Source organism: Ceratotherium simum, chromosome 13, assembly GCF_057802395.1.
Source record: "Ceratotherium simum simum isolate JZ-2026a chromosome 13, ASM5780239v1, whole genome shotgun sequence".
Classification (NCBI taxonomy): domain Eukaryota; kingdom Metazoa; phylum Chordata; class Mammalia; order Perissodactyla; family Rhinocerotidae; genus Ceratotherium; species Ceratotherium simum.
The window spans coordinates 17,142,568-17,161,081 of NC_141912.1; the positions used below are offsets into that span (position 1 = coordinate 17,142,568).

Here is an 18,514-nt window from a genome sequence, read left to right on the forward strand (position 1 = left end):
TCTGAGACTGACCCACATTCTAATCGCTCTTAGTAAGTGTTGACAGACAAACCATAACAGAACATTCTCAGCGATCTGAGGTCAGTAGGGATTATTTAATCAAATGTGGTAGTGTCCAGACCAAGTGGTGAGTTGTTGAGTTTTCTGGAATTGAAGACAGTTATTAGGCTGACTTGCAGGATGTTCTCAGAATTTGGTTAGTATTTTGCACATGTGTGGTAGTCACTGGATGGGGTTTTCTTTATACTTCTTTTGGGGTCACCAATAAAACAGTTAATAATATTGCTTTGTCTTGGCCTTAAAGTTATTAAGGGAGGATCAGCAACACTTACTGTGTAAGTAGTTGTTTCATCTTATTAATATATTTTTTAAAAGCTTTAGTGATAGTGCACACAACTGTGTATAAGGTTACAGTTATATCCTGCCTAGGAGTATCTTACTGTCTGAGATCCACCTTATTAGTTAGCACTTAGCCTAAAAAGACAAAACATGAATACAAAGAGGGTAGAGTTAATTTTACAAAGTATATGTACTAAAGCTTTTAAATATTATTTACATAAAAATCACATTAAGGCTTATCTTAATCTGTTGATACTTCATTTTATATATTGTTCTAGCAATCTTGGTTCTTTCCGAACCTCTACAAAACCTAAAGGAAAATAGAAACCACATAGCAGGAGGCAGGAATGGGACTGCTAGAAAAACGTGCTGAAAGTGGTAAAGAAAAAAAAAAAAAGCCCAGTAGTGTAGGGGCAAAAGCTTGGCACAAATCCAGAGGTGCCATGGGTGTCCCCATATTACAATCTAGTGTAAGCGCTGAAAATTTTAATGAGAACCTTGAGTCACCAAAAAAAAGTTAATTGATATTCAGTTCTATTTTGCTTCAAGCAGGAGCACAATACTTGATAGAAGCTTTGAGTCTGCGGTGTATGTGTTGGATGGTTGTCATCATTGGGAAGGTTATGAAGAAGTAACCCGTGCTAAGATGCTTATAATTTGTCAGACATGAGCCTTCCCTCCACACCCCAAATAAAGGAATCTAAGACAGTAATTGGGATGGTATCACAGGGCTGTGTATATGTAGTCGAAAGTTCCAGCCGAATGGGGTAGATAAGTGCTGGGATTGGTAAGAAAGGAGTGATTCCCCAGGCTTGCAGGTGATGCTGGGCTGTAAAGGATGGATGGGATTGGGTGGGGGAGGGCAGTCCGGTGAGGGGAGTGGTAGCAGCAGACCTTGCAGGGTTGGAGTTTACCAGGGAAAGATTCAGCAGCAGTGCAGCAGAGCCTGTAAGTGGGCAGGTAGTAGTTGCTATCTTTGGGAAGGCTAAAAATGTGCTAGTGTTGTCTGGCTGTGGGTTTTGGAATTTATTGCACAGGCAATGGAGAACCAGTAATTAAAGGTATTGAGGTAGAGGGCTGACGTGATGCAAGTCCATAATGGAATATTCTTGTTGGGAGAGGATATAGCCAATAGTCAGTCTACTATAGGTCTCTTAGTTGAGGTGAGATGTTGTAAGCACGTGACTTTAAGATGAGGGCAGTGGGCCCAGAAGGGGAATGGGAACCCTCTCTCCATGTGTATGTCTTTATATGTGCAGGGGTACTTTTTCTATATCTTGAGCAAAAGAAGAAGCAGTTTCTCAGCTAAGCAGGTATGAAACATGGTTGAAGATCTAGAACCTACAAAGTTTTGCTTCTAATTAGGATAAGCTTTTACTTCCTGAGAGAAACCAACCTTATCCAAAAGAAACCAAAAGAAAAGATATCCTTTTCCCCCCTGGGTTTACTTGGGAAAGGACTTCGAAACTTTGGGATTTTGTGGGGTGAAGGAGGTTGAAAGCAAAGGACGAGGAGTTAAAGAATAATGTTTTTTTCTGCTTTGCTCCCTCCCCATTACAGAAAAGATCGAGGAGATCTACAAAGCTTTTATTAAGGAATCTGGTATCCAGTTCAGTGACCTGGAAGAACAGGTGCTTCAGTTCCATCTCAGTAACCTGGAGTACGCCTGTGGCAGCAACCTCCATCAGGTGTGCCTGGGTTTTGTGAAACGTGCTTTGAAAAGGGTTGTTTTTGTGTATGTGTGTGTATTTTGAATATCTAAATATTGAACTCGGGCTGGTTTGGATAAACAGGAAACAGTGGTTCTTCTGCTTAAAAGTTTGAAAACCACGACTTCAGAGCATACTACCCCAAAGTGGTTTTGAAATATTTTCTTTAAAAAAAGCAAGAGAAACTTCTTCCAATACTGCCCATGAAGACGCTCAACGAGGAGGGCTGGTTCGGCTGAATCAGAGCGGGCCCGGAGCCTTGTGCGTTCACTGCCTTCCTCTGCCCTCCACGGAGGCCCGTGAGGCATTTCTGTGGAACCATGGCCTGAAAACACTGCTCTCAAGAAACCAAGTAGAGTTTCCTTGCAGTTATGGTCTATTTATCTTGCTAAAATAAATTTAAACCCAACTCATTTAACCAACTGTGGCCTTGCTACTCATGTGTTCTCTATTTTGAACAGAGGCCCCACAGATGACTCCTGATTTAATTGTCCTCTTCAGGACCTCTCCGTTTCCATTCGATTCCTCCCTGCAGTTGGAATAACACTGTTTTCCAAAATAATGCTGCGTTTCAACCTCTATAGAGTTTCCATGTTGAAGACAAATAGTTGGCATATTTATATATGGAGTTGATCAAATGCATTTTTACTCCCATAGAATTCTCCTTTTCCAAGGTTGTCATCAAGGAATGGTCCCCACGTCCAAATCTTATCTCCCCTTTGTTCTAAGCTTTCCTGTGCATCATCGAGAGATTTCTTACCCGCAACGATCAGATCCACCCGGGTTGGTCTGTTTCTCCCCTCCTTCCTTCATATCTTGTTCGTATTTTGTCCTATGCTTGGCAGCCCTGCCCTCCTGCCTCCGGTGGCTTTTCCCACCTTGAGCTCCTGTGTTGTCCCTCAGGCGCAGCCTCAAGGATTTACATGACCTCTTCTCTTCCCAACCTCTCCTGTTGTTTCCCAGGTGTCTGCTCGCTCCTGGGACCACAATGAATTCTTTGCCCAGTTTGCTGGTGACCACACTCTCCTAACTCCCGGATACTCGGTCATCATTGAAAAACTGGCCGAAGGACTAGACATTCGGCTCAAATCTCCAGTGAGTATCGACAGCGGTGGGAGGCTCTGGCTTCACTTTGTGTTTGGAGGATGTGAGGTTTGGGGCATGTGGATTACACGGGAGACAGGTGCTTGCTTTGATGCTCAGCCGTGTCTACAGGTACTTCTGTGGTACGTCATAGCCAATGATCAGCATCATTATCCGTGTCAATCAGGTAGCTGCTGCCATTTGAAAACAGGAGTGGCTCAGATGCATTTTCATTAATAATAAAGTGTTCAAGATGCTCACAACCTCCCTGACCCAATGCGATTATTTTCACTTTTAAATTTTCCCTTCCAGTCTTTGTCCCTGTGCATTTGTGTTGTACCTCGTCATAATCATGGAGGCAATTATTTATATGCATGTTCCACTTTACACTGTATTGTAGAGATTTTCCATATTCTGACATGTTGATAAATTTTAGTGGCTGCGTGGTAGTTCCCTGAAGTAAACTGTGACTGTTGTTGAGATCTCGGAATGCCAGGAAATGATTCCCCATAGCCGTGGGGACGTAAACTCACGTAACAGGAGAATTGGAAAGGACCCTGGATCCTATGGTTCTCTCCCTCATTATGTTTTTCATAATTGTTTTTCTGGAACAGGTGCAGAGTATTGATTATTCTGGAGATGAAGTGCAGGTTACCACAACAGAGGGGACAGGGTGTGCAGCCCAGAAGGTAAGTGCTAGAATTTCACTAGGTGCAGCCAGGTGCCTGGGGGTAAGGGAAACAGTCTTCTCCACCAAGCAGTTTGCCTTTGGCAATCTGCCTGGAGCCCTTGACTTCTGAAGAGTTGTGTGTCTCTGCTTAATTGTGTGTGGATGTGCAAATCTGATTTAAATAACCTAACACTATATAGATTCATGGCAGATGGAATTCTGAATAGTGTTTGTCAAAGTGGGTGCTATGATACATTAGTCCTGAGAGCTGAACAAGCAAATTCTTTGGCCAAATAAGTTTGAAAACTATTGTATACTGCAGTCTACTTTTCGGGTTAAATATGAGAATATTAAAGGCTCTGAGAAGTCCTGCATTTAAAAAACCTATTTTACTTGGTTTAATTCAGTGCTTTCCAAGTTGGTGTTGTTTGTCTGTTTGTTTGTTTTACCATGGAACCATTTTTCAAATCAATAAAGCTCTGTGTTTTCATTTTGAAACTGGCAGAAGTACTTTTATATCATTTGAATTTTTTGTAGACAGCTGTAAGGTTTTAACAGTGAAAGATGCTGTAATGTAATATGTGAAATCACACTGAGATTTCTATATTGTTGGAGAACAAAAGTGCTTACTTGGGGTGGAGGGAGATTAATAAACATCATAAGTTTAAGTTCAGTTATGTCTGAAGTGATTACCAAAATGTATAATTGACGAACTGTCGCTAGTTCAGATATTTCACAGTCCTTGATATGCATACAGAAATAAAGGATTGCATGTCAAATGGGAAAGATGGTGTATAGTGTATGAGTCCAGGGGGATGGGGCCTCATATTGTTCCTCCCGTTAACTAGCTGGGTAGTTAGTAGTGATAGTATAGACTTTGGACTGGCAGTGGTTCTCAATCCTGGCTGCATGTTAGAATCACCTGCGAGGGGCTTAAAAAGAAAGGTTGCGAACCCCACCCTGCAGAGATTGTCATTGAATTGGTCTGGTCCTGTTTGTAAAGCTTCCCAAGTGATCGCAACACGCGGCCAGAGTTGAGAACCACTGGGTCACAGTGTCCTTATCCGTGAGTCCTGAGATGAGAATCAGGCTAATATCTAAAGTTCTTCCTAGTGGTAAAATTTTTTTTAACTATGCCTTTTTAAAATTGCAAGTCAGGGCTGACCCCGTGGCTTGGCAGTTAAGTGCGCGCGTTCCGCTGCTGGCGGCCCCGGGTTGGGATCCCGGGCGCGCACCGACTTGCCACTTCTCCGGCCATGCTGAGGCCGTGTCCCACATACAGCACCTGGAAGGATGTGCAGCTGTGACTTACAACTATCTACTGGGGCTTTGGGGGAAAAAATAAATAAATAAAATTATAAAAAAAATAAAATAAAATTGCAAGTTGGGGGGTGCCTCAACCTGTGTTATTCTGTGACTCTGCCTCTTGGCGTCCAGGACATCACTAGTCACACTGACCCTGCCGATCACCCTCTGCCCCGACTCTGGTGGCCCGTTTGCTTCTCTTGCTTTGTATTCCGGCTCTCCAGAGAGTTAGGGCATAGCCTCAGGCTGTGTTTTAGAGCCTGCTGTGAAACGTTTAAAGCAGATAGCCTTGTTTTTCTGCTAGTCAGCACACATCACACGGTTTGAATTGGAAGTTTCCCCAGCTTATAAGTGAAAGATTTCCAACCCACCATGATACACTGACGAACATTTGACAAACGGTAATTCAGTCTAGGCTGCTTCCACTGAGCTCCCACTTTAGTTCCCTACCAGGGTATGTTTATATCTTCTGCCTACTTGTCCACCTAAGTTCATGTGCTTTTGAAAGCTTTTTTGTCATTAAGAAAACATCTGGGGGCCGGCCCGGTGGCGCAAGCGGTTAAGTGTGCGCGCTTCGCTGCGGCGGCCCCGGGTTCGCAGGTTCGGATCCCGGGCGCGCACCAACACACCGCTTGTCAAGCCCTGCTGTGGTGGCCTCCCACATAAAGTGGAGGAAGATGGGCATGGATGTTAGCCCAGGGCCAGTCTTCCTCAGCAAAAAGAGGCTGATTGGCAGATGTTAGCTCAGGGCCGAAATTCCTCACAAAAAAAAAAAAAAAAATCTAGATCTTATTTCCATGCAGTTCTGATATATCCAAGAGAGTAATTACTCCTCTTTTTTGGGGGAGGAGGTTGCAGCTGTTATCTATAACCAGACTGAAGATAATGTGTTTTGTACTTGCTAAAATATTCATGGGACAGAAAATAGTGACAAAATCACAGGAAGAACTCTGAACTTCCTGTGGTCCTAGAATTGGGGTTAAAGCCAAATCTACTAAATCTTTGGTGAAGGCGCGGGTAGATATGGTGGTGGTGTTCAGCTCCATGCCGCTCTTGTCCTAGTGTGTTGTCCTGTACTACAGATGATGGAAAGGAAACACACACACACACACACACACACTTCCCAGACTCCTTTGCAGCTGAGGTTCTAAATATGAGTTAGATCCAGCTGGTCGGATGCACTTGCAGATTTGGGAGGTAGGTGTGGCTTTTGCCTCACTTCTGACAAACCCAAGCACAGTGGTCGGGGTGTTGGGTTCTTCTGCAGCAGGGAGTAGAGGTCCCAGGCTCACTCAACAGCTACACGGGAGTCAAGAGACAGGGCACCCGGCACCTAATTTGCTGGTGCAGGTGGTTCTATATGTGGCATGGTTCTGAGCTGGTAGCAGTGGTAATGACTCCTGATTGTGGCAACGCTAATGTGGTTCTGGAGGCAGAAATTTCTTGATTATGTGCAGAGACAGCAGCTCTCTTTGATGGCCCAGTTTTGTGATGTGACTTTGAGAGTCATTCTTGAAGGCTCAGCGTAACACCTGTGTCTTCAGCCCTCCTAAATGGTGCTGAAAGCCATTTGAGACCCTGCAATAACTTCTTTCCTCCTTTAAAAAAGAATTTCATGTGGCTTTCCATGATTATAGTAATCCCTGATGTTTATGATTTGCTTTACCAGTAACAAAGCATGTTGATGTATATTGTAAGAGTTTTAGTTGAAGCGTTACCCCCGTCCTTTGAGGGGCAGGTATTACCTTTGTTTTATTTTGGCAGAGATGGGTGGTCGGAGTTAGCCACACGTTAGAAAGTGTCAGGAATGATCTACTTCTCCTGACTCTGTATTTAGGGCTGTTTCCTCCTAGAGCACTGCTTTTGAGGATTGGGATCTGTTGACTCTTCTTACCCAGGGTTATTGTTAACCATCAAGACCTTTCTGCACATTTCTCCACGTGATGCCGCTTCCATGCAGCCAGGCACCCTCATGCAGTGGACACTGTGCACAATTGTACGTGGCAGCCCTTGTTCTTACCCATATAACAACATGGGATGTTGACGGTCTCGTGACTAGCAATAGAGAGGAGTGTATTTTAGGCGTTGAGATTTTCCTAGAAACGAACCCACTGAGTAGTTGTGGTGTGAGTTTCAATTGCTGTTTGTGTGTTAACTGTTATTTCCCACAGGTATTAGTCACTGTACCACTGGCCTTACTGCAGAAAGGGGCCATCCAGTTTAATCCACCATTGTCAGACAAGAAGATGAAGGCTATCAACAGCTTAGGTGCAGGCATCATTGAAAAGGTGACTAAATTACTTAAGCCTCAGAACTAAAGAGATTGATGTTAGGTGACAGGAGTTCCTTAACTTCTCATATTGGGAAGTAGTGGGTAATTTTTTGATCCAAATAAAATTCAAAGATTTCCTTGTCATTTGAATAATTGTTCATGAAGAATACAAAAGGATGTTATCAAAACCAAAGGAGGGGAGTTGGCTGAGGTCTGTGGGTTTTGACTTTAGGAGAAGGAATCTTGTTATTCAGAATTTGGATTTGGCATATAAATAAACAATTCTTAATTTTTTCTGCTTTCCGTGTCTGCCCTCCAGTAATTGGCCCCAATGAGGAAAATGTTTTACTTCCTCTGCCTTTAAAATCTTCGTTAGCAGAATCTGCCAGTGCTGTAGTAGACACCAGCAGACCTATGAATAGTAAGAATTTATCTTATGGACGTAAGCTTTAAGACCAAGTCTCCGGAATGCTTTGTATCTTCAGATTAGCCTAGAGGTTGTCAGTGGGTCCCACCATTATCCGTGAGAGGATAGGACTGAATGGCATAAAAAGGCAGATGCTCAGAGAGAACAGAGGAGGTAGGAGAATGGAAAGGATGTATTTTGGTTTGATTTTTGAACATAGTTTTAGTTAAGAGCTATAGGTTGCTTGTTAGAGATTGCTGTGCTTCTGATTTAAGAAACTCTTAACATCTTTCTCTTGCTCACTTTCCAGGTTGCCTTGCAATTTCCTTATCGATTTTGGGACAGTAAAGTTCAAGGGGCTGACTTTTTTGGTCACGTTCCTCCTAATGCCAGCAAGCGAGGGCTTTTTGCCGTATTCTATGACATGGATCCCCAGGTAAAATCATGGGTAAAGTGTGGTTTGAATATCCCCTTGTTACAGTTGAGAAGTTGGTTTGGTAATTACTCATGTGTCAAGCGCAGGAACTAATGGACATCGTGGACGCTCTGGGTATATGTTTATATTCCGGAAGGTTACTTGGGCTGGGACATTTTCCTAGAGGACAGGAGCCCCAGTATCTGCCGTATTTTCTTGAAGGACTAACGTTGCTCCCTGGGAAATGAATTAGTCGCTTGTGGAAACCGTTATTTCAGGCCAATAGAGGAATTCCTCTTAGGGAGAGGCGGTGACAGCACAGTCATGAGTGGTACTTGAAACGTACTCTCCAAGGGTCATCCAGTGAGCTCTGGTGAGGGTGGGCTGTGATTGGTTCTGGTGAGGGTGGGTCTCCGTGTCAGTACGTGTGATTGGTGGGAGAAGGAAGAAGGGAGGAGGGCATACCCGGAACTTGAAAGTTGTGGTAGTGTTGATGTCGTGCCAAAGAATCACAGTTGTTTCCTTCTTTCTCTCCCTTCCAAGAAACTTTATCTTAAAAGGTTTTGCATGGGAGCCAAGGGCAAAATTTCTTTACCACTTGAGAAGGTTTTTTCCATTATCTTCTCTGCAGAGTTGCCTTCTCAACCTCGTTCTACTTCTTCTAAAACAAGTTCTTATAAGGGAGAGCCAAGGGCACCCGGAATTTGATATTTACCCTACTTGCTGAGTTCTGTCAGCAGGGAACAGTGAAATGTATAGATGAACAACGAGTGTTTGTGAGGAAAATGGACTGGTGATTAGAATGAGGGAAAGGGACAGTAGGAAATAATGAATTTTAACTTGTGAGAATGAAGCCCTGATGCGTTTGGAACCCTGCGCTTGGAGACTTTTGTACTCAAAGCAGAAAGTGTCAGCTGCTTTTCCCTTTCGTGTCTCCAGAAGAAGCACAGCGTGTTGATGTCTGTGGTCGCTGGGGAGGCGGTGGTGTCCGTGAGGAGCCTGGACGACAAGCAAGTGCTGCAGCAGTGCATGGCTACCCTGCGCGAGCTGTTCAAGGAGCAGGTCAGAGGAGCCCTCTCTGACAGGGGAAGGACATGCTTGCTGTTAACTCGGTGTGCTCCGCAGAGCGGTGTGCACCCCAGAGCACACCCTGGGTACTGCAGACGGAGGGAGCCAAGGCAGTGGGCCACGTTACTCCCTCTCCCGTTATCTCACTTTCTACCTGATTCGTCGGCTCGGGCTGCCATAACCAAGTACCACAGGTGGGGCGCTTTAAGCAATGGAAATGAATTTTTTCACGATTCTGAGGCTAGCAGTCCAAGATCAAGATGTCGGCAGGTTTGGTTTCTCCTGAGGCCTCTCTCCCTGGCTTTCAGATGGCCGCCTTCTCTCTGTGTCCTCACACGGTCGCCCCTCTGACTGCGCGTGTGTGTCCTAATCTCTTCTTATAGCCAGCCTACAAAATTATTTGAAACTTAGTGAGTATGAAACAGTGTGTAATAGCTGTTTTGTGGAGAAGCCTGTTGAGAATTCCAGCTTGAGGTCTTAGGACTTCCCTTTCCTCCTCTGGCCCAGGGACCCCTTTTCCTCCATCTCTCCAGCACATGCCAGGCCATGGGAAAGGGAATGCCTGAACCCTTAGCTGTTGGTGATGGCCCCTGTTAGGTGGGGGGAATGTGTCTAGGAGATAAAGGATAAAGTGAGGAGATGTGTGTGGGAGCTTGCAGAGTTTGGACAGGAGATAGAGGATGATGCACAAATCAGGGGCCTGGGTGGAGCTGCCAGGAGGTGGGAGGAACGTACTGAGAATTGCCGTTTCAGGATGCTCCAAGAATCAGCTCAGTTTCTAGAGGCAGGGAGGACGGTATGTTTATACTTGGATTTGCATCATGTCCAAGTCCCTTCTTGCTCCTGTGTATGATCCCTTCTACTTGACACAGGAAGTCCCAGATCCCACAAAGTATTTTGTCACTCGGTGGAGCTCAGACCCCTGGATCCAGATGGCCTACAGTTTTGTGAAGACAGGTGGGAGCGGTGAAGCCTACGATATCATTGCTGAAGAAATACAAGGAACGATCTTTTTTGCTGGCGAGGTGTGTATCATGATCCTGAACCCAATTACTTTTATTTTGATTACTTTTTTTGGTGAGGAATATCGGCCCTGAGCTAACATCTGCCAACCCTCCTCTTTTTTTTGCTGAGGAAGACTGGCCCTGGGCTAACATCCGTGCCCATCTTTCTCTACTTTATATGGGATGCTGCCGCAGCATGGCTCGCCAAGCGGTGCGTTGGTGCGCACCTGGGATCTGAACCGGCGAACCCCGGGCTGCCGCAGCAGAGCGCGTGCACTTAACTGCTTGCGCCCTGATTACTCTCTTTTAATTAAAGTAATACGTGTCCAGAGTTTAAAAGCAAACTCAAATACTGTCACAAGCCTGATGACAACAAACAGCAGATGCCCTCTCAGCATCCTCCTCACACTCCTGGAGCAGCCATTCTTTTTAAAAATATGATTTTATACACATATATAGAGAGCAAGGATTTTTTATTGTTTTTTTTTTTTTTGCTGGGAAAGATTGGCCCTGAGCTAACATCTGTTGCCAATGTTGCTCTCTTTTTTTCTTCTTTTTCTTTTCTTTTGCTGAAGAAGATTTGTCCTGAGCTAACATTCATGCCAATCTTCCTCTGTTTTCTTTTTGTATGTGGGCCGCCAGCACAACATGGCCGCTAACAGAGTGGTGTAGGTCCGTACCCAGGAACCAAACCCAGGCCGCCAAAGTGGTGAGGCTGTTGAACTTTTAACCACTAGGCCACCAGGGCTGGCTCCAGAGCAGCCATTTCTAACTCTCTCTGCTGTTTCTTCTGGAATTTACTTCATGTTTTAAAATATTTATATTGTTGTCTTCTGGTTTAACAAGTTATACATTATCTACTGACTTCCTATCAGGCCGAAGATCTAGCCCCTTTAGTCTCTTCGCAACATGGTTATTTCACACTTGTAATTCAGTTGGTATCAGTGTTTTATCGGAGGTGGCTGTGTAAATGTTGCTTACTGTTGAGCCAAGAAGGTGTTCGTTGATTCCTTTCTTATACAAGTTTTCTGTTTTCTTGGCAGTCATAATGGCTTCTTTTTTCCTTAGCTTAATTCTTTTTGTACTTCTCCTCCAGTCTCCCCATCGTTCAGTTGTCTTTAAATCACAGTTGAATCCCAGTGAGCTGGCTTGTTAGTTACATTTTTGGAAAACCCCCTTCCTGGCGTCCTCATCCCTCTGCATCCATCTGCACTGGTTGATCTCTGGGACACCTCCTTACCACTTTCCAGAGTTGGAGTTTTTATTTCCTAGATCCCTCTCTTCTTTCTTCCTTTTTAAATTTATTTTTTAAATTGTGGTAAACTACACATAAGATGGACCTTCTTAACTATTTTTAAGTGTAGAGTTCAGTGGCATTAAATACGTTCACATTGTTGTACAACCATCACTACCATCCATCTCCAGAACTTGTCATCCTGCAAAATTGAAACTCTGTGCCCCTTAAACAACTCCCCATTTCCCCCTCCACCAGTCCCTGGCAACCACCACTCTACTTCCTGTCTCTGTGGATGTGTGCTAGGGACTTCATCATATAAGTGGAATCATATAGTATCATTCCCCCATTTATGGACTCTTTGGCATGTGGATGTTTTCCCTTCCATCCCAGCCACCAATTTAGGTGACATGGAACCTAAATTAGTTCACATGGAACTTCTTCTGTTTCTTACCCTTCTCCATTTTCTATGAACTGCTCAACTCCACTTCAGCTACTCTTTCCCAAAGCCACGTCCCAGACCTCGTCATTGTTACCTCCTCCTCCTAACTCAAGCCGCCTCCTTTCCTGTCCTGATTTGCTTACTGTGCTCCGACTACAACCTCCTTGAGTGAGGTTCTCCCATTGACCATCCTCCCCATTTGTCTTTTCCCTTGCTGTTGAACTGGGCTATCCTTTGAGTAGTTCAACTCTCTATCCTTTTGTTCCACCCGTCTAGCAAAACTCCAGCCATGGATGAATTGTGATTCACTTTTTGTGCTTGTTTCATTTATCACTGATTGTAACAGCTAGATGACTTGTCTGATGGGAGGGACTGTGTCTTATTCATTATTCTTCATTCCAGTACGTGGCATATATAGATAATACCTTAATGAATGCCCCACAGTACTTCACAGAAGTGCTGAATACGTTGTAGAATGAATGAATTTGGCGAAGCACGGTGAGTTAACCAGAAAAGTTCAAGTGCTACGATGGGTGAGTTGGTTATTAATATGAGCACACAGGAATGACACCAATCTTTATTGTGGGAGGATCAGAGGAAGTATAAGCTTGTATTACCTTTTGACCATCATCCGAATTCCTTATACATGATCTCAAATTATGCAATTATTTTTTTACAGGCAACAAACAGGCATTTTCCACAAACTGTTACAGGCGCATATTTGAGTGGTGTTCGAGAAGCAAGCAAGATTGCAGCATTTTAAATAGAACTTGTCTGGACCCAGCTTCCTTCTGTACCCTAAATGGGAAGTTTGAAACACGTTAAACCTCACTTTTGTAAAATCAAACAAAAAAACTCTCTGGATAGCAAAATAGAAATGTTTCTAAGGTGGTATAACATAAACCCATTTCACTACTCTGAAAGCACTAGACCCAAGAATCCTTTTATAATAAAAGCACTTATATTTAATTGCATTTTCCACAGGTCTGACTAGTGCTAAATCTTCTGGATTTCAGAATAAGGCAGAATATAACCTTAATTTAAGACCTTGGATATGATTCTTCCATGGTTGGAGATTCCCTTTAAATTTGACATTTTGTTTGGCTGATCGATTTTCACACATTGAGAATGCAAGTCAATCAAGCAGGAATCACTAAAAAACCAGATAAAGCCATGTATTTTTCTTCTATGACAATTTATCAGTATCTTTGTCAATGAGCCTTAAGATTTTTATATAGCTCTAATATGGAGCTTTTACATAAAATTTAGATAAATTTTTCCTTTTGGGATACAGCCCAAACTCTTCAAAGGTAAATGAAGCTTCTAGACTATTTTATATTGTACATATTTCCTCCCATTGGGTGTTCAAAAGAAATTTAAATTCAGGTATCTTTTGTGATAAAACATTTTAGATTTGTGCACTCATTGGCAAAACAGCAAAACTTTCAATTCCTTAAACAGTATAGGTGTTGTGTCTTTGAGCATGGGGTAGAGATAGTGTGGTCTTCATACTTGAGACAAAGAAAATATGGCTATTTTTCTTAGAGCCAAGTTTGAGCGGATAGCACACTTTAAATAGCCTTAATTTTGGCAACCACTGGCAAAAAGATCTTGTCAGATAACATCATAAAAGCCTCTGCACTGCCTCTTTTTAAAATAACTGACTTAATCTGTAGGAATATTTTTTACAGAATTATGTTTTCAGTATTCTATAGGCAGGTCCACTGGAAAACTGCAGAAAAATGTGAGCTATCCTGGTAATTATTACACGTTTTATAAGCCATATCTTAAAAGCCCGAGAACATGGCAAATACTTACTTTTTCCTTTTTTCATTCATGACAAAAACATGTCATTTAAGATAAACATTGGTTTCCAGGTCTTCAGGATGCTTATCTTGCCAAGAAACTTCAGTTTACAGATTAGAAACACGGTGGCTAACTTAAGTGCTTTTGTTTTAAAAAGTCTTTGAACAATTCTTTCAGTTATATTGGTCTGCTGAAAAAAGGGACTCAAAATGACTTTAAAGCCACTTTTCAAAATATTAGGTATTTTTAAAATTTAACGTTGTCAGCTTATAAGTAGAAATAGTAAGTATTTTATGCAAAGAATGTATGGTGAACTTTAGTTTAGATACACCTCCCTCCCCATCAAAGTATGATACAAGTGAAAGAAAGCAAATAGCAGTTGATTAGTTTCCAAGTTAATGCAGGGAAATGTTGATATTTAGGTTATCTGATGAGACTCATTGGTACTGACTGGGAAGTATTCTGCTTTAAAGTATTATGTATTAAAATGTTTAAAGAATAGCATGTGTTAAGTGATAAATGCAAAATATTTAAAGTTTGAAACGGTTCACAGTAAATTATTACCTTAGTATCTGGGCACTTAAACTTGTACTGTGCCACAAGCAAACTAAAGAAAAACCTACTTAAATAGTACGGTAAACATGTATTTAAAGAAAACACCTCATTTCTTGTCTCAAGTGACATACTTCATTTGACATTTTGTTCTTCAGGGAACCACGGTACTTTTATTCTTGAGTTACTTTGTTTTTCACTGTTTTCTGAAGAGTTTGTAATTGAGTAGCAGTGAATACAGTGTTTTTCACTGCAGATTGTGTGTAAAACTGCTTAATAAAAACTAGATTTTTCAAATACACTGTGCACTGTAGTGAACACACCCTTATTCCATAGGGACATCTTCACTTTTACACACCCTGACTCAACTCCCCTCACCTCCAAACCCTCTTTAGACTTTTAAGGTCGTAGACATTACTGCTTATCCCTTCAAGTAAACAGTCATAATAAACAATTGTTAGCTTTGATCAACATAATAGTTTTGAGAGATTGCTTCAAGTTGTCCTAGCGATTTCTTTGAGTGTATTTATTCAAAGTAAAAGTGGTCAGTTATCACTGAAGTTACTCAAATTATATAGGCTATGGGGCTAAATTCATTTAAAAATCCTTGTTCTAAAATCCTCACGTAGGGGGAAATGCCATAGAAACCAAGAAATCAAATGCAAGAGACAAGAGCACTGGTTTATTATTTTTATTGACAAGGTTTATAAGAACAAATTAAATATTTAAAATCAAAGGCCAATTCTTAGGTCTCATTTAGTTTTTTATTCCATCATTTGTATTAAGTATACCATTTCTCTAATGTCTTAACTTTATCAAGAGACAATCAAACCTGTGAAAATACCCAACAGTCAACATATATCATTTTTATACATTTCTGTTCTATGATGCAAAGATATTTTTATTTTCAACACTCAACTGGTTTATCGAAAGCCTAATTCTCTCATAAGCAGCATGTTTTATTTTAAAATTCAGAGATTATTTAATAAACTGATTAAGACAGTCAATTTAAAAGACAAAATTAGTCTCATTCAGGAGGGGTCCATATGTTGATCACCTTGAATCTTGATTGGCCAAAATTTAAAACCCTACAGCCCTGATTCCACAAATACATTACATTTCTTTAATGTTAAAAATAGGTCTATTATCACTTTTTGAGAAATACTTAGTCAGAGATACCCACTATTGCCTACACATTATCATCTTCTGGCATTATACCAGGTACTTTTACCATAATTACAAAGATGGCCAGGTTTCCTGTAAATATCAGCATTTTATATGGGCAAAAACAGTTAATAAAAATCAGTTCATTATAAGCCAAATGTGCTTATACTTAATCCTACTCTCTCTCAAATTTGTAAAGTTTTGATGTGTTGATTTTGGTCTAGCCTTAATATAAAATTTATCTATAGACACTGTTGCAGAGTTAATACTAAAACTACAAGTTGATGACACTTGCAAGGCAAAGCAGAGAACTATCTGTTCCTTCAGTGTTTTCTTCACTGAATTCTGACTCGCACTGCTCCGTCATACCATCTGGCTGAACACTGACATTTCATAGTTTTTAACTGTAAAGATACCTACCTCTATGAGTTTAAAAATTGATCTGCACAAAAGAAATAAAAAAACTATATACAACAAATTTGTTTTTAAAAATACAAAAATAACATCTGTCACTTTTGTCATGCTGACAATTTGACATATATACACATGCAGGAGAAAAGTTCCGATTTAGTCATCTAGACAGCTGACGCTCATATATTTTTAATATGATGAACACACTGCCACTGAGTTTTCACACTGAGAGATGTGTATTCAAAATATTTCATATACTAAATACTGTAATACTCCCTGCATGTATAAATGCCAGTTATAATAGTTTCTGTTCTACTTGATTAAAAGTATGTCTTAAGCTAACATTAAGCGCACTAAAAACTACAACAGTTCAAGAATCTATGACCTTATATAAAGAAATCCAAAATGTACAAAATACAACTATAAAAGCAAGGAATAATTACTGCCATGCAAAATTTTAAACTAAAAACTGCATAGAGATGCAATTTAAAACGGCAAACTCAAATTACCTAACACTCAAGATAAAAAGGTCAGCAGTATGTTCTACCAACACAATGCTTGCAAGGATTTAGAAAAGGAAATACATTCTCTTTGCTGGTATAATGGTATAAATCAGATCTTTAAATCCACGGGAACAAGTCATCTGTCTCTGTCCTCCATCTCAAGAAATTAGCTGTAACGAAAGAGAAACATCATTTTCCCAGACCCAACATACAATATTAAGGACACATAAATGAAAAAACCTTTAATTTTTTAACCTTTATTTTACTGCTGTGACCTTGGGAAATCAGTTGGGATCGATATAAAACTATAGCTACTGCTGATCTTGTCCTGCCTGTGACTGGTGGACAGGATCAAGTGCTAAGTCGTCGTGTGAGCTCCTCGGAGGCGCTACCCATGCACACTGTGAGCCTGCCTCTTCATCTGAGGTCAGCTGTTGTCACTAACATTCAGACTATTTTTAAGCTGTAAAATGGGAATGAAAATATCTTCCGCCATCTACTTTGAGTAAATGTGAGGATCAAATGTGATAGTGACATGAATATTTTGAAAAATATGCAGTATTTGATATACATAATTTCTTTTTGTCATATACGTCCAAAATGATCAAAGCTGGAAAAGCTGGATGTATTTACCTCTTTAACAGTGGTTTTTATGAACTCTTTTCTTTCAGTTAAATCATAAGCAGGATAGTTTTCATATACCTATAGTGAAAAGGAAAAATAATATTAAAAGTAGATTTAAAAACCCAATATTCTCTATCTTTGGATAAAGAAAAAATGTATGCTATGTACAAACAGCTGCATGTACATTCTAACAGTACCCTCTCTTTTGTCAACCTGATACCTGCTGCTTGACTTGCCAATGACTTGCAGTCCTGACTCTTTCCATATGCTCACAATCTATAAGCACCTTACTTGCTGGCTTCACTCCTATGGTACAGTTCAAGGTCAGCAAACTTTTTCTGTAAAGGACCAGACAGTAAATGATTTTAGCTTTTCCAGTGACATTTCTGTCACAACTACTCCATTATGCCATTGTAGCAAGAAAGCTGCCATAGACAATACTTAAATGAATGGGTGTGGCTGTGTTACAATCAAACTTTATTTACAAAAACAGATGGTAAGATGGATTTGGCCTACAGGCTGTAGTTTGCCAACCTCTGCCAATATAGTCAATCATTTAAATTACTCTAATTGTTTGCCTATTGTTCTCTCTCTGCAAAACTCCAATCTTGAATTAGTCTAACTACCAACTTTTCCATGGTTAAGCCCAGATGAAAGATTGCTGTGGGAAAATAGAACAACTTTGAAAAGACTGGTCCTGTTTTTAAGTTCACGGTATTCAACATCAAAGCCTCCCAGGCAATCCCAAGTATCTCTGATCAGGTCCTCCTTTCACTCCCATCAAGGACAATTTCATCCCCTACTCAAGTGTCCCACACTCTTCTTCTCAGCCAAGAAGCCATTATGATGAATTCCTTCAACTTTCCGACATACCTCTTCCCCTCCAGTGTTATTTGTATCTGGATTCACCAATACTCCCCGTTTCCTTCACTTCTGCAGGGACCCATCCCTCAATTCTCCTGTGTCTTCGGCTTCTCTTCCTTTCACAGCACTGTCCCTTAGCCTAACACATACTTTCTCTCCCTTTCCTTCTTCAAAAATATTTTATCAACTTGTACCCCCATTTAACTACTATTTCCCTTCTAAAGTAAGCTGCTTAAAACAGAAGCTTTAATTCCTTCACTTTCGTTACCTTTCATTAATTCTCAATGCAAAGGTAAATAACCCTTGCATTTACCACCCCTCAAAACTGCTCTTATTATATGAAAATTACCTCCCAATTGCTGAGTCCAAAAAAACCCCTCAAGTCTTTCTCACCTGATCTCTTCATGTTATTAAAAATATCTTTTAAAAATTACACAAATGTGTTCACAAAAATCATCAAATGGACAAAACTGGTCTCCCTTCAATTTCCCCTCCACTCTGCCCTTGTCCCTCTCCCCTCAGGAAACCAGTTATCAGTTTGGTGTGTCATCTTCCAGACCTTTAAAAATGAATTTATATACAAATGCATTAGTATATCAATGGCAATATAGTTTTCCTGTATTTACATAAATTGGGTAATATT

General features: G+C 41.0%; 2 protein-coding genes across 6 annotated transcripts in view; one reads left to right on the top strand and one right to left on the bottom strand.

Moving 5' to 3' along the window:
* KDM1B (lysine demethylase 1B) overlaps positions 1-14,611 on the top strand; it is a 46,366-nt gene extending 31,755 nt beyond the window's left edge. The window contains exons 15-22 of one of the 3 annotated variants that reach the window (XR_015553972.1): positions 1,900-2,027; positions 3,012-3,143; positions 3,746-3,820; positions 7,278-7,394; positions 8,095-8,220; positions 9,139-9,461; positions 10,140-10,292; positions 12,627-14,611. Coding sequence is in view for 2 of the 3 variants with exons in the window: in XM_087438068.1 (XP_087294194.1) it covers positions 1,900-2,027; positions 3,012-3,143; positions 3,746-3,820; positions 7,278-7,394; positions 8,095-8,220; positions 9,139-9,618 (1,058 nt within the window). In the remaining variant the exon portion in view is untranslated. Of the gene's footprint in view, positions 1-1,899; positions 2,028-3,011; positions 3,144-3,745; positions 3,821-7,277; positions 7,395-8,094; positions 8,221-9,138; positions 10,293-12,626 lie in introns of those variants that run through there. The other 2 variants (XM_087438069.1, XM_087438068.1) reach the window with 2 other exon arrangements.
* A 370-nt stretch (positions 14,612-14,981) lies between these two features.
* The window catches only part of DEK (DEK proto-oncogene), a 31,841-nt gene continuing 28,308 nt past the window's right edge, over positions 14,982-18,514 (bottom strand). For 2 of the 3 annotated variants that reach the window (XM_087438070.1, XM_004432089.3), the window contains 2 exons: positions 17,017-17,085; positions 14,982-16,553 (listed from right to left, as the gene is read on the bottom strand). In XM_087438070.1, the coding sequence (XP_087294196.1) occupies positions 16,542-16,553; positions 17,017-17,085 (81 nt within the window). In that variant the 3' untranslated portion in view covers positions 14,982-16,541. Of the gene's footprint in view, positions 16,554-17,016; positions 17,086-17,227; positions 17,346-18,514 lie in introns of all 3 variants that reach the window. The other variant, XR_015553973.1, reaches the window with a different exon arrangement.